The sequence below is a fragment of the Rhinoraja longicauda genome, chromosome 20, assembly GCF_053455715.1.
Source record: "Rhinoraja longicauda isolate Sanriku21f chromosome 20, sRhiLon1.1, whole genome shotgun sequence".
Lineage (NCBI taxonomy): Eukaryota > Metazoa > Chordata > Chondrichthyes > Rajiformes > Arhynchobatidae > Rhinoraja > Rhinoraja longicauda.
The window spans coordinates 23,204,040-23,217,662 of NC_135972.1; the positions used below are offsets into that span (position 1 = coordinate 23,204,040).

At 46.5% G+C, this 13,623-nt stretch overlaps 1 protein-coding gene across 4 annotated transcripts in view; it reads left to right on the forward strand.

The window, feature by feature from the left end:
- poc1b (POC1 centriolar protein B) overlaps positions 1 to 12,178 on the forward strand; it is a 53,748-nt gene extending 41,570 nt beyond the window's left edge. For 3 of the 4 annotated variants that reach the window (XR_013548620.1, XM_078416597.1, XM_078416599.1), the window contains exon 12: positions 1,877 to 2,515. Coding sequence is in view for 2 of the 4 variants with exons in the window: in XM_078416597.1 (XP_078272723.1) it covers positions 1,877 to 1,975 (99 nt within the window). In the remaining 2 variants the exon portion in view is untranslated. Of the gene's footprint in view, positions 1 to 1,876; positions 2,516 to 12,115 lie in introns of those variants that run through there. The other variant, XR_013548619.1, reaches the window with a different exon arrangement.
- The last annotated feature ends 1,445 nt before the right edge of the window (positions 12,179 to 13,623 follow it).

A 13,623-nucleotide genomic window follows, 5' to 3' on the forward strand; every position in this document is an offset into this window, starting at 1 on the left:
ATTGAGTTTAGAAGAATGGGGGGGGGGGGGGGGAGGAGGGGTGACCTCATTGAAACGTACCGAATAGTGAAAGGCTTGGATAGAGTGGATGTGGAGAGGATTTTTCCACTAGTGGGAGAGTCTATGACTAGAGGTCATAGCCTCAGAGTTAAAGGACGTTCCTTTAGGAAGGAGTTGAGGAGGGATTTCTTTAGTCTGAGGGTGGTTAATCTGTGGAATTCTTTGCCACAGAAGGCTGTGGAAGCCGTCTATGGATATTTTTAAGGCAGAGATAGATAGATTCTTGATTAGTATGGGTGTCAGGGGTTGTGGGGAGAAGGCAGAAGAATGGGGTTAGGAAGGAAAGATAGGTCAGCAATGATTGAATGACGGAGTAGACTTAATGGGCTGAATGGCCTAATTCTGCTCCTATGACCTTATTAAGGCATGTGTTGACATAGGGAATATTCCATGGTATTTGGAAAGGGAAAGTTAAGAAAACTTCCACTGAGCCATTGGGCGGCATGGACGGTGGCGCAACAGTAGAGTGGCTGCCTTACAGAGGCAGAGACCCGGGTTTGATCTTGACTACGAGTGCTGTCTGTACCTTCTCGTTTGTCTGTTCTCCTCGTGACCACGTGGGTTTTCTACGGATGCTCCAGTTTCCTCTTAAACTCCAAAGAACTACAGGTCTTTACATTAATTGGCTTTGGTTAAATTGTCCCTAATGTATAGGATAGTGCGAGTGTGATCATTGGTCGGCGCGCACTTGTAGGGGGGGGGGGGGGGGGCAAGGATCTGTTTGCACGCTGTATCTCTAAAATGTAACCACCCAATAGAAGGGACCAGTCTTGCTCAGCCTCGTCGGCGTGGGGAAATTGGGCCGAAGGGCCTGATTTTGTGCTGTATGACCGTATGACACATAGGAGTGATAAATGGATGGGATACGGCAAGCTAGAACACAGCTGAATTTCCAAAAACTCTGGTTGGTGAGGATGATTGTGAAGGTAGTGGTGACGCCACATCTCAGTGTATCCTGCTGCCACTGATCTATCCATGAAGTTGTACTGCATGCTAGCTTTCATTATGCTTCGTAACTCTTACCCCTCTCTTTCTTTGATCTTGTCGTCTCTACAATCTGGTGCATTTTTAACGGCAGTAACTTTCATTTCATTAATCTGTCTTGAATTTAAACTCCCTGGTCCCCGAAGACGCATTTCAATAAAGGGACTAAAATAAGTTACGGTGAAAATCTAATTAAGAATGTTCCATTGTTATACAGTGACACACAGAACTGCAGTGGCTGGAATCCTGAGCAAAACACAAAGTGCCGGAGCACCTCAGCAGGTCAGACAGCATCTGTGCTGTCCATCTCCCTCTACAGATGCTGCCTGACCCACTGAGTTCCTCCAGCACTTTGTGTTTGGCTCAAGGTCTCTTGTTACACGGATTTTGTTTTCATCTTTACGTAAGCACTTGAGGAACTCGGGCAGCACAGTGGCGCAGCAATAGAGTTGCTGCATTGCCTGACCACGGGTGCTGTTTGTACAGAGTTTGTACGTTCTCCCTGTGACCGTGTGGGGTTTTTCCGGGTGCTCCAGTTTCCTCCGAAACTCCAAAGACATATAGATTTTTATGTTAATTGGCTTTGGTAAAATTGTAAAGTATATAGGATAGTGCTAGTGTACGGGGTGATCGCTGGTCAGAGCGGACTCGGTGTGCCGAAGGGCCTGTTTCCGTGGTGTATCTCTAAAATCTAAACTCTGAATAAATTACTTCTAAAATTGGATGATATAAATTCCCTGCCTTTCTCGCACCCAAAGTAGGCACCACTCTATCCCTTATCCTCTTCTACGCTAAACTGTGCAAATAATTAATTATTACACTTTGTTTCCAGACTGTATCGATCTTAGAACAGCGTCTAACATTGACTGAAGACAAACTCCAGGAGTGTCTAGATAACCAAAAGACTACGCTGCAAGAAAGGCCACCATAGTTAAAGTACAAAGTTTCAAGCCATCTACATTTTGAGCCGCATCTATTTAAGCCTGATTTTCTATTTTAAGTAAGACTTCAACATCAAGGTAGGTTTTCCATACTTATGTGGATTCCACGTGGGTGATTTGGATCCTGGCACTGAAACAGCTTTTACCAAATCTTTATACTAATTGATTATCCTGTTTGATATCTGTGAACATAATGCTTCGTAACTTTGATTTAAACGGAATATATGGAGTGAATTGGAGACTTGAGTGCTTCTCAATCATGACTTTTCCTTCTCAGTACTGATCACCTCCTCCATATGGAGGGTACAAGACTTCTTTGCCTCATATGATGCACACAAGACTATATTCTGATGCACATAATCAAGGAGAAATCTAAAGTGCACCTGAGTGTAAATAATTTTCCATGTGTTTCTACTCAACTACTTGAAATATTCACTGAAATTTTATGTATTGATTTGTAAGATTCAAATTAATGAAAGATTTTGTATTAAGTGTCATAAGCTAGTGGTGTTTCCGTAAAACACTTCCTTTTTATGCGACTTTTATAATAAAAATGTGCTATCGTGAAATAAATTTCCAGAGAAGCAGAGGTTTTTTGGGGGAATTTTTCACTGGTGTTTGAATTGCTGTTAATTGGCATAAGTTCATTGGTTGCATTGCACTTTTTTTTATTCTCGAGGCTAAAGATTGTGAGTTCCTGTCATACTCTGATCATCAGTACACAGAAGTCCAGTCTAACATCCCAGATGTTAGATATGCGTAGAAAGGAGTTGCCGATGCTGGTATATATTGAAGATAGACACAAAGTGCTGGAGTCAGGCAGCATCTCGAGAAAAAGGATGGGCGACGTTTCAGGTCGGGCCCCTTCTTCAGATATCTGGCGATTCATCTGCTGCCTCAGAGTGATTGCAAATGTGCTTGGCAACTGTTATCCCTCAGCGAAAACAAATGATGATTAATTACTTATCTTATTGTAGAGCAATGGGGAAAGAAAGAACACATTGGCTTTCGTTTTAGAGATACAGCGTGGAAACAAGCCCTTCGGCTCACCGAATCCACGCCAACCATCAATCACCTGTACACTAGTTCTATGTTATCACATTTTTGCATCCTACACACTAGGAGTAATTAACCTATAAACCTGCACGTCTTTGGAGTGTGAGAGGGAATCGGAGTACCTGGAGAAAACCCATGCGGTCACAAGGAGAACGTAACTACTCCGTGCAGACAGCACCCATAGTTAGAATTAAACCTGGGTCTCTGACGCTGTAAGGCAGCAACTCTACCGCTGCTCCACTGTGCTGCCCCAGATAGACACACAGATATTTGGATCATGTACAGGCAGATAAGAGTTAGCCTTGGCATCATGTTCGGTACAGACATTGTGGGCCAAAGGGCCAGTACTGGTTTATGTTCTATTTCACACAAATGGGTTTTACTGAACACAGCTGCCAAGATAGGGGCAGAAGTTGAAAATCTGAAACAAAATTCAGAAAATAGCTAAAACAATTAGCTGCTCTCAGCAGGAGGAGGTGAGTGAACGGTTTGGGTGTTGGTTCTCAGTAGCCACTGTCCTAACGTGCTCTGATCGTTAACTGTATAAACCACAATCTGCTTCAACAGTAATTCCCCATGTCATGTTACAATGGAAAAATTGACACACAAATGCAAATAATGCTTGCAACAAGTCAACACTGATATGATAACGGCAGTAAAAGGAGTCTAGGGAAATAATTTTACAATTCCTAGTTTTGCATCAAGCATTGCAATCCATAACTAAAACGTCCCAGTATATTGACCCAGTAAATGTGCTGATGTTGTAATGTCAAATCTAATTTGTAATGTCAAGACCCAGAAAACTTAAACTCCTGTAATGTGCACACTCGTTTGATGCCTGACTGTAATGCGGGCTCGAACCCATCAGCTTTCTAAACCCATGATAGACACAAAATGCTGGAGTAACTCAGCGGGTCAGACAGCATCTCTGGAGAAAAGGAATGGGTGACATTTTGTTTCTAAACCCATCTCTGCGTGTTAGAACACGAAGGGCAGGAATTTCCTTTCCCCAGCTTGTGCATTTCCACCCACTGAAAGAAGTGGTCCAGGAAATTGCAGAATTGTGGATTGGGAAAATGGGATAGAGAGTTCAATTAATTTAATTTCCTGTCTTAGCCGGCGTTACAGTGGCACAGCTGGTAGAGCCACTGCCCAACAGCGCCAGAGACCTGGATTTGTTTCTGACCTCAGATGCTGTCTGTGTGGAGTTTGCACGTTCTCCCTGTGACCGTGTGGGTTTTCTCCAGGTGCTCCCGTTTCCTCACACATTCCAAAGACGTGCAGGTTTGTAGGATAATTGGCTTTTGTAAATTGTCCCTATTGTGTAAACTGTACGGGTGATAGTTGGTCGGTGCGGACTCGGTGTGCTGAAGGGCCTGTTTCCACGCTGTATCTCTGAACTAAACTAAGCATTGTTGCATTACGGTTTCAGAGAAAATACACATTTAAAAAGTTCTAAGGCCGCAATGAGGTAGATTGGAAGATTAGGACTGTAACATAGTTTATGGGAGAAATTTTCATTAATCTGATAACAGCGGGGAATAAGCTGCTCTTGAATTTTGTGGTACTTGCTTTCAAACTTTTGTATCTTCTGCCTGACGGGAGAGGGGAGAAGAGGGAATGACCAGGGTGAAAATGGTCCTTGATTATGTTGGCTGCTTTCCCGTAGAAGCGTGGAGTGTAGATGGAGCCATTGGGGGAATGGGAGGCTGGTTTGTGACATTTAAATTGTATTTAGTTCAAGACGGAATGTTAAAATGAGACCTCTGAACATGAAATTGTTCCACCGGATCCTTAGCATTTGTTTTAAACTCATTTGACATCTAGTACCCCAACTGGGCACTGCACTGTCAACTACAGTCCACCACACTCATGGAGAGATTTTTGTGGAGAGATTTTCTCAAATCCACACCCCTCTGTCACACAAGTGACTACACTGTTAACCAAGGGGACACATCGAGCATCCTATGGTTGCAAATCATCTTTGGAGGTCATGGCTGCACAGTGGTGCAGCTGGTAGAGCCGCTGCCTCACAACGCCAGAGACCCTCTGGTACTCTCTGTGTGGAGTTTGCATATCCACCCTGCTACCGCGTGGGTTTCCTCCGGGTGCTCCTGTTTCCTCCCACATCTCAAAAACGTGCGTGTGTTGTAGTTTAATTGAACACTGTCATTTGTCCCCTAGTCGGTAGGAAGTGGATGAGAAAGTGGGATAACATAAAACTAGTGTGAAGGAGTGATCGATCGATGGTCGGCGTGGACTCAGTGGGCCGAAGAACCTGCTTCCATGCTGTATCTCTAAACTAAAACTTCACCCGTTGAAATTCAGGAAAGGCCCAATTAATACTAGGAACATTAGGAATTCTGAAGAAAGTCATCCAATTCTTCAGAGAACATTCCGAAGAAGGGAAACACAAAATGCTGGAGTAACTCAGCGGCTCAGGCAGCATCTCTGGAGAGAAGGAATGGGTGATGTTCACCCATAACCCATCACCCATTCCTTCTCTCCAGAGATGCTGCCTGTCCCGCTGAGTTACTCCAGCAGTTTGTGTCTATCTGCAGAGACGGCGCCCAATCCAGGCGACTCTGGGCGCTGGTCCCAGAAGCGGATCTGCAATCATTCATTTTAATCGCTCCAGTCTTTTAAACGTCCGCTCTAACAACAGTATGCATGTAACCATGTGTCGTGTGTCCGCTGACTGGTTAGCACATAACAAAACCTCGGTACATGTGACAATAAACTAAACTTAACTAAAATGAAACTAAAGTAAACTACAGTCCATCACTGATTTTCTGACTACAGTTGGTCCGGCACCTCCTCTAATCTGGACAACATTATGAGAGCATTGCGTGTGGTGTGCGCTCTTTCAGGACGTGTGCCTGCATATTGAAAGAGTTAATTGGTTACTTCTTTGTTAATTGTTAATTATTTAAGTTTGGAGCAGTCCATGGTGCTTTAGAGACATGGAAGGGTTATAATTATTGGGTCAGAGGTGCATCGTTGAATACCTATTATTATGTGGTCTCTGTTGGTCAAGCAAAACTGATAATCCAGCAAGGCTCTGGAACCAAGGGGTGCTGGAAAATCAGTGGTGGACCAGTAATGTTAGTGGGGCCTTTTCTAAATTTATTTAGAGTGGAAAGTAGCTGTTGTTAAGGCGCACACTTCCACCACATCTTGAACTCAGACTGATAGTCCAATGACTTCATGTGACAATCTGAACTCATGACCAGGCTAGGGAGCCGTGAATAAAACTCACTGCTATTCATTAACACGGAAGCTTAGCTTGCACATTATTGGTTCGAAGTTTCTGGTCTTAAAGGATGCATAAAATCTGATCATAATTAGTGCTCCGAAGTAATAAATTGAGGTCCGTTGATTTTTGTGTAGTTCCATTGGACCTAAAGTATACTTTTCAATGATAAATTTATCCAAAACATCTTTTGAAGTTGACAGATGCAAAATGCTGGAGTAACTCAGTGGGTCAGGTAGCATCTCTGGAGAAAAAGGGTCAGTGATGTTTCGGGTCGGGACTCTTCTTCACAATAGACAATAGGCGCAGCAGTAGGCCATTCGGCCCTTCGAGCCAGCACCGCCATTCAATGTGATCATGGCTGATCACACTGAATTCAACGTTCATACCACTAGATTGTAAGCTGCCCAAGCGAAATATGAGGTGCTATTCCTCCCAATTTGCGTGTGGCCTCACTCTGACAAATGAGGAGGCCCAGGAAAGAAAGGTCAATATGGGAATGGGAGTTAAAATGTTTAGCAACCGGGAGATCCACTGGGCCTTGACGGACCGAGCGCAAGTGTTCGGCGAAACGGTCGCCGAGTCTACGCTTGGTCTTGCTGATGGACAGGAGCCCACCTCGGGAACACCGGATGAGTAGATGAAGTTAGAGGAGGTGCACGTGATCCTCTGTCACACATGAAAAGACTGTCGGGGTCCCTGGAGGAGGTATAAGGACAGGTGGTGTATCTCCTGCGGTTGCAGAGGTATTAGTTTAATTGTCATCCAGATTCTATCATCCTCCTGCAACTTTCCTTTAACCCGCTGCAGTTCTTTAGGTGAAGTTAGCACCTTGTCGGCTGTGGAGTGTCAGCATATTGATGCAGCAACACCAATATGATCCGAGGTCAGGATTTAGATTTAGAGATACAGCGCAGAAACAGGCCCTTCGGCCCACCGGGTCCGCGCTGCCCAGCGATCCCCGCACATTAACACTACTACACCCACAAGGGACCATTTTTTTAAACATTTGCCCAGCCAATTAACCTACATACCTGTACGTCTTTGGAGTGTGGGAGGAAACCGAAGATCTCGGAGAAAACCCACGCAGGTCACGGGGAGAACATACAAACTCCGTACAGATGGCGCCCGTAGTCAGGATCGAACCTGAGTCTCCGGCGCTGCATTCGCTGTAAGGCAGCAACTCTACCGCTGTGCCACCGTGCCGCCTGTGGATTCAAAGATTCAATGATACTTTATTGTCACATGTACCCAGGTACAGTTAAATGCATTGTTTTGCATATTATCCGGTAAAATAGTTCATAAGTTCTTGGACCAAATTAGGCCATTCAGCCCATCAAGTCTTCTCTGCCATTCATTCATGGCTGATCTATCTTTCTCTCTCAACTTTGTTCCCCTGCCTTCTCCACATAACGCCTGATACCTTTACTAAAGTAAAAGTCTGTCAATCTGTGTCATAAAAATACCCAATGACGGCCTCCACAGCCGTCTGTGGCAATGAATCCCACAGATTCACCACCCTCTTAGTAAAGAAATTCCTCCTCATCGCCTTTCTGAAGGTACTTCTTTTTATTCTGAGGCTGTGCCCTCTGGTCCTAGATTCCAGCTAGTGGAAACATCCTCTCCACATCCACTCCATCCAAGCCTTTCACTATTCGTACAGTACAACAAAAAGTCGTCACATATCTGGCGCCGACAAAGTTACAGAAGGTTCATCGAACAGATTTATCTGCTGCTCGATGCTGCCATCCAGACCTGTTGCCATACATGGCCACAGGTGGCCCCTCCGCCAAGTCCCCCCTTTGTTCTCGGCGGCCCCCCAACAGGCCCCCCCCTTCATTTTCGGCAGCCCCTCTGCCGGGCCCCCCCCCCCCCTTCGTCCTCGTCGCCCCCTCCCCCCCCCCCCCCCCCCCCACTGTGTCCCACCTTCACCCCCTCCATGCTGGAGATTCAGGCATTCAGGAGTGCTTGCTGCCCCGTTGTCCTTGAGATGCCATGACTGCGGGTTTGCGAGGTGCTGTCCGAGTTGTACAAACCTACTGCACTCCGTAAAAGGACACACACAAGGCAGGGTGCGGCAGTGATGGAATGTTTAAGGTGTGCACAGGAAGACAGGCAAGAGCACTGCGTGGAACTGGGGCATGTAATTGATATGAGGGCAGTCTCACCATTGAGTTAAAGTAGGCAGACTTAGAGAAAAATAATTTAAATTCATACAGTGTCCTGTAATTCTTTCCTCATAAGTTCTGTAGTGAGGAATTACCTCTTGATGTATGGTCACTTTTTTATGGCACAGGTAAATGTAACAATTATCTGCACACAGACTGGTTCATCAATCAATAACAAAGTAAATCTGATCCTGACTAAGGCTGCTGCCTGTCTGGAGTTTGTACGTTCTCCCTGTGACCTGCATGGGTTTTTTCTCTCCAGGTACTCTGGTTTGCTCCCGATGTACTACAATGACGTACAAGTTTGAGGGCTAATTGGCTTGATAAAATTGTAAATTGTCCCTAATGTGTAGGATAGTGTTAGTGTATTGGGACCGCTGATCGGCACAGACTCGGTGTGCCGAGGGGCCCGTTTCCCTTCAGCCCACCAAGCCCATGCCAACCATTTAGCCCATTTACACCAACTACATTTGCCTACATTGGCGCAGCAGTAGAGTTGCTGCCTTACAGCGCCAGAGATCTGGGTTCGATCCTGACCTCGGGCGCTGTCTGTACGGAGTTTGTACATTCTCCGTGACTGCGTGGGTTTTCTCCGGGTGTTTACTTGGTTTCCCCCGCCACATACCAAAGACGTGTGGGTTTGTAGATTAATTGGCTTCTGGAAATTGCCCCTAGTGTGTAGAGGGTGGATGGGAAAGTGGGATAACATAGGATCTAGTGTGCGGGCGATTGATAGTCGGGCGTGGACTCGGCGGGCTGAAGGGCCTTTTTCCACACTGAAGTAAACTAGACTGTACCTTGTCTATTTATGTTGCAACACAAACGCCCCTTAAACAAGATGATTGTATCTGATTCCACCACCTCCTCTGGCAGCATGTTCCGGTACTCAGTGAAAAATTCCCAAGTACAATGGACCTGAGGTCGATGTATACCTCAAAGAATATAACCCTGCTTTCATTTAAACAGGAGAGGCACAACATCAAAGGGTACCTGGGACTCTTCAAAGCGAGTGCTCTATGTGAATGGAAGAACCTTTCTCTATCTCCTTCATCTTGTCAGGAATCCAAAATATTCTGTGGTTATTTCACCAACAATGGTTTCCCAGCTCTTTGATCAGCAGAACCTGTTTTCTGTTTCCTGATTGCAGTTGAACAATTTAATTCAAACCTTTCCCTCAGTCTCTCCCGCCTGTTCTATGGTGCATTTGCAAACACGGCACTTGAACTTAATGCAGGTTGGGGTGGAAAATGGGGATGAAACATTTCGAGTCATGAAGTCATGCAGCACGGAAACAGACCCTTCGGCCCATCTCATCCATGCCAACCCTCTAAGATAGTCCCATTTAAATTAATGCGCTCTGGTTCTTGTGCAGATGCTGGTTTATACCAGAGTCTGAAGAAGGATCATGAATCAAAAGTCTTTCCAGGTGAGACAGAGGTTCACCTGCACCTCCTCCAACCTCATCTATTGCATCCGCTGCTCCAGATGTCAACTTATTTACATCGGCGAAACCAAGCGCAGGCTCAGTGATCGCTTCGCTCAACACCTGCGCTCGGTCCGTGTTGGCCAAACTGGTCTCCCGGTGGCCGAGCACTTCAACTCCCCCTCCGATTCCCAGTCTGACCCTTCTGTCATGGGCCTCCTCCTGTGCCATAGTGAGGCCCACCAGAAATTGGAGGAACAGCACCTCATATTTCGCCTGGGCAGCCTGCAGCCCAGTTGTATGAACATCGACTTCTCCAACTTTAGATAGTTCTTCTGTCCCTCTCTTCCCCTCCTCCTTCCCAGATCTCCCTCTATCTTCCTGTCTCCACCTATATCCTTCCTTTGTCCCGCCCCCCTGACATCAGCCTGAAGAAGCGTCTCGACCCGAAACGTCACCCATTCCTTCTCTCCCGAGATGCTGCCTGACCTGCTGAGTTACTCCAGCATTTTGTGAATAAATACCTTCGATTTGTACCAGCATCTGCAGTTATTTTCTTATACTACCTGAATCAAAACATGGTCAGTCCATTCCCTCCACAAATACTGCCTGATCCGCTGAGTTTCTCCAGCACTTTGTTTTTTGTAAACCTGCATCTGCGGTTCCTTGTGTCCCCTAGCTATTGAAGATAGACACAATAAGCTGGCGTAACTCAGCGGGACAGGCAGCATCTCTGGAGAGAAGGAATGGGTGACATTTTGGGTCGAGACTGATGTTTCCACTCGTGGGAGTCTTGAAGGTGGGGACATAATAACATGATTCCAGGCTGGATATTGAGGTGCTCAGGAACCTCCTCCTGCAAAAGCAGTAAAACCCTGGAACTCTCTACTCCAGTCTGATCGTATGAATGCAAATGTTCTGAGAACCAACACCAACTAGATGGGTTGAATGGCTGCATCCTGGGTCATGTTGAATATTTATTGAATGAAAATCATAAGAGCCAATTGGGGGAACACTGGAATGGTCAAATCTAGAGCTGCCAAAGGCAGGGCATAGTTTCAGCATCAGGGCAGCACGGTGGTGAAGCTGGTGGAGCTGCTGCCTCATGACGCCAGAGACCAGGGTTCGATCCTGACCTTGAGTGCTGTCTGTGCGGAGTTTGCACGTTCACCCTGTGACCGCATGTGTTTCCTCTGGGTTCTCCGCTCCCCCCCCCCCCCCCCCCTCACATCCCATAGATGTGCGGGTTTGTAGGTTAATTGGCTTCTGTAAATTTTCCTTAGAGTGCAGGAAGTGGATGAGAAAGTGGGATAACATGGGACTAGTGTGAACAGGTGGTCGATGGTCGGTGTGGCCTCGGTGAGCCGAAGAGTCTGTTTCCACGCTGTATCTGTAAACTAAACTAAACTGCTCTCCCCTCTCCCCACCCTTACCATTACCACTGGTCCCATCCTTGCATCCCTCTTGTTATCACAACTTGCCCACCCAACAATCGGCCATTATGGGATCCACCCACAATCTGTTGTCGGCCTGATTTGTTCCGGCCTTTCTTCACCTCCAGTTTATTCCATCCCCCCCCCTCCACTTTCAGTCTGCGGAAGGGTTCCGATCCAACACATCACCTGTCCATGTTCTGCGGGGATGCTGCCTGACCCGCTGAGTTTCTCCAGCATTCTGTGACTATCTTTGGTATAAACCAGCATCTGCAGTTCCTTCCTGCACATGGCATTTCATCCACTGGTTGATCTTACTGAGAGGTGTAAGGACACTTTCATTTCACTGCACATCTTGTGTATGCATGTGACAAATAAAGTTGACTTGACTTGACTAAGGGAGCATGTCTAGGTGGACATGTTTTCACCAGTGAAGGGTGGGTGGATATGTCTTCTCCAGTGAAGGAACCTTGAACATGGGGTTCATAGTTTCAAGATAAAGGGGGCATTATTAAAAACTGAGGTACACAGAAATGTCTTCCTGTGAGGGAGAATAAATCCTTGGATTTCTCTGCCCCAGAGTTGTGGAGCTGAGATTAGTAGAGTCATAGAATCTTACAGCGTAGAAGCGAGCCATTCGGCCCAATTTGCCCACACCGGTCAACATGCCCCATCTACACTAGCCCCACCTGCCTGCGATTGGCCCATTTATACCCTCTCTAAATCTGTCCTATCCATGTACCTGTCTAAATGTTTCTTAAACGTTGCGACAGTACCTTATTTTCTATTTACTTTAGTGATAGTGTGGAAATAGGCCCTTTGGCCCACCGAGTCCACGCCGACCATCGATCGCCCAAAACGCTGGGGGGCATTTTCCGAAGTCAATTAACTTACAAACCCGAAAATCTTTGGGAGACACGGAGGAGGAGACTCCCGAAGAAAACCCACGCGGTCACAGGGAGAACGTACAAACTCCGTGCAGACAGCACCCGTCGTCAGGATCGAACCCGGGTGTCTGGAGCTGTCAGGCAGCCACTGCGCCACTGTGTCGCCCCCAGTTCGTTGCATCCACAGAAGAAATTGCCGATTGTTTTGCTGGGCGTAAATACAAACACCTCCAGGGACGCGACAGGACGCACAGGTTGAACTTCCTGTGCTTTAATCCGCCTGAAAGATGATTCCCTGAGAAGTTTCGTTTGAACGTCTTTACACACAGATCCCTCCCCCTAACACAATCCTGACTCTTGGAAGCAATGGTTCTGATCCGAAACGTCACCCACCCACTTTCTCCGGAGATGCTGCTGTCTGACCCGCTGAGTTACTCCAGCACTTTGCTTCTTGCTTCGGCTTAAACCAGCATCTGCACTTCTTTGTTTCTACCCAGTCGAATGATGAGGTCCCTTGTCTTTCCCTCTCTCTGCTTCCTTACCTCATTGAACCACACCCCGCAGCGGGGAGTGGCGCAGCTTGTGTGTTCGTTAAAGAAAACCCAACCTTATCCTCCCAAAGTAAAATAGTTCTCCCTCGGAGCTAGTATCGAGTTTGTGGAAACATGGGCTCTCGCTTGGAATCAAGAACTCCATCTCCAATCGAACGTGTGTTGTTCGCTTTAATAGAGTTTTGACGAGAGCCTTTGGATATCGAAGATGAAAAGACAATTTGGTAAAACTAACTAGTGTGCGATCAGAGTCCATTTTGTCCCAGCCTTCGATTAGATCTGCTGCAGGATTCAACAGCATTAAGCGAACTGAAAACAAATGTACACAACAAACGAGTTTCCTAGAACTATACGTTAACAGCGATACACTGTGTCCCAGATGGGAAGCATTGGATGTTCGCCGGTTGTTGTATAATTATGCAATCATAGAGTGATGCAGTGTGGAAACAGGCCCTTCGGCCCAACTCGCCCATACCGGCCAACAATGTCCCGGCTACCCTAGTCCCACTTGCCTGCATTAAATTGAGGTTAAACTTACAGACGTGGACATGTATCCTACGGAACTGGCTCTGGCGAGGCATTTCCTCGGACAATATTAGTTAGTATTGCGAGGTTACAGATGCAAAATTAAGATCTGCTACACCGGATACACACTCACTCACACACACACACACACTCACACACACACACTCACTCACACACACACACACTCGCACACACACACTCACGCACACACACTTTCACTCACACACACACACACTCATTCACACACACACACACTCACTCACACACACACACTCACTCTCTCACACACTCACTCACACACACTCACTCTCTCACACACACACTCACACTCACACACACTCA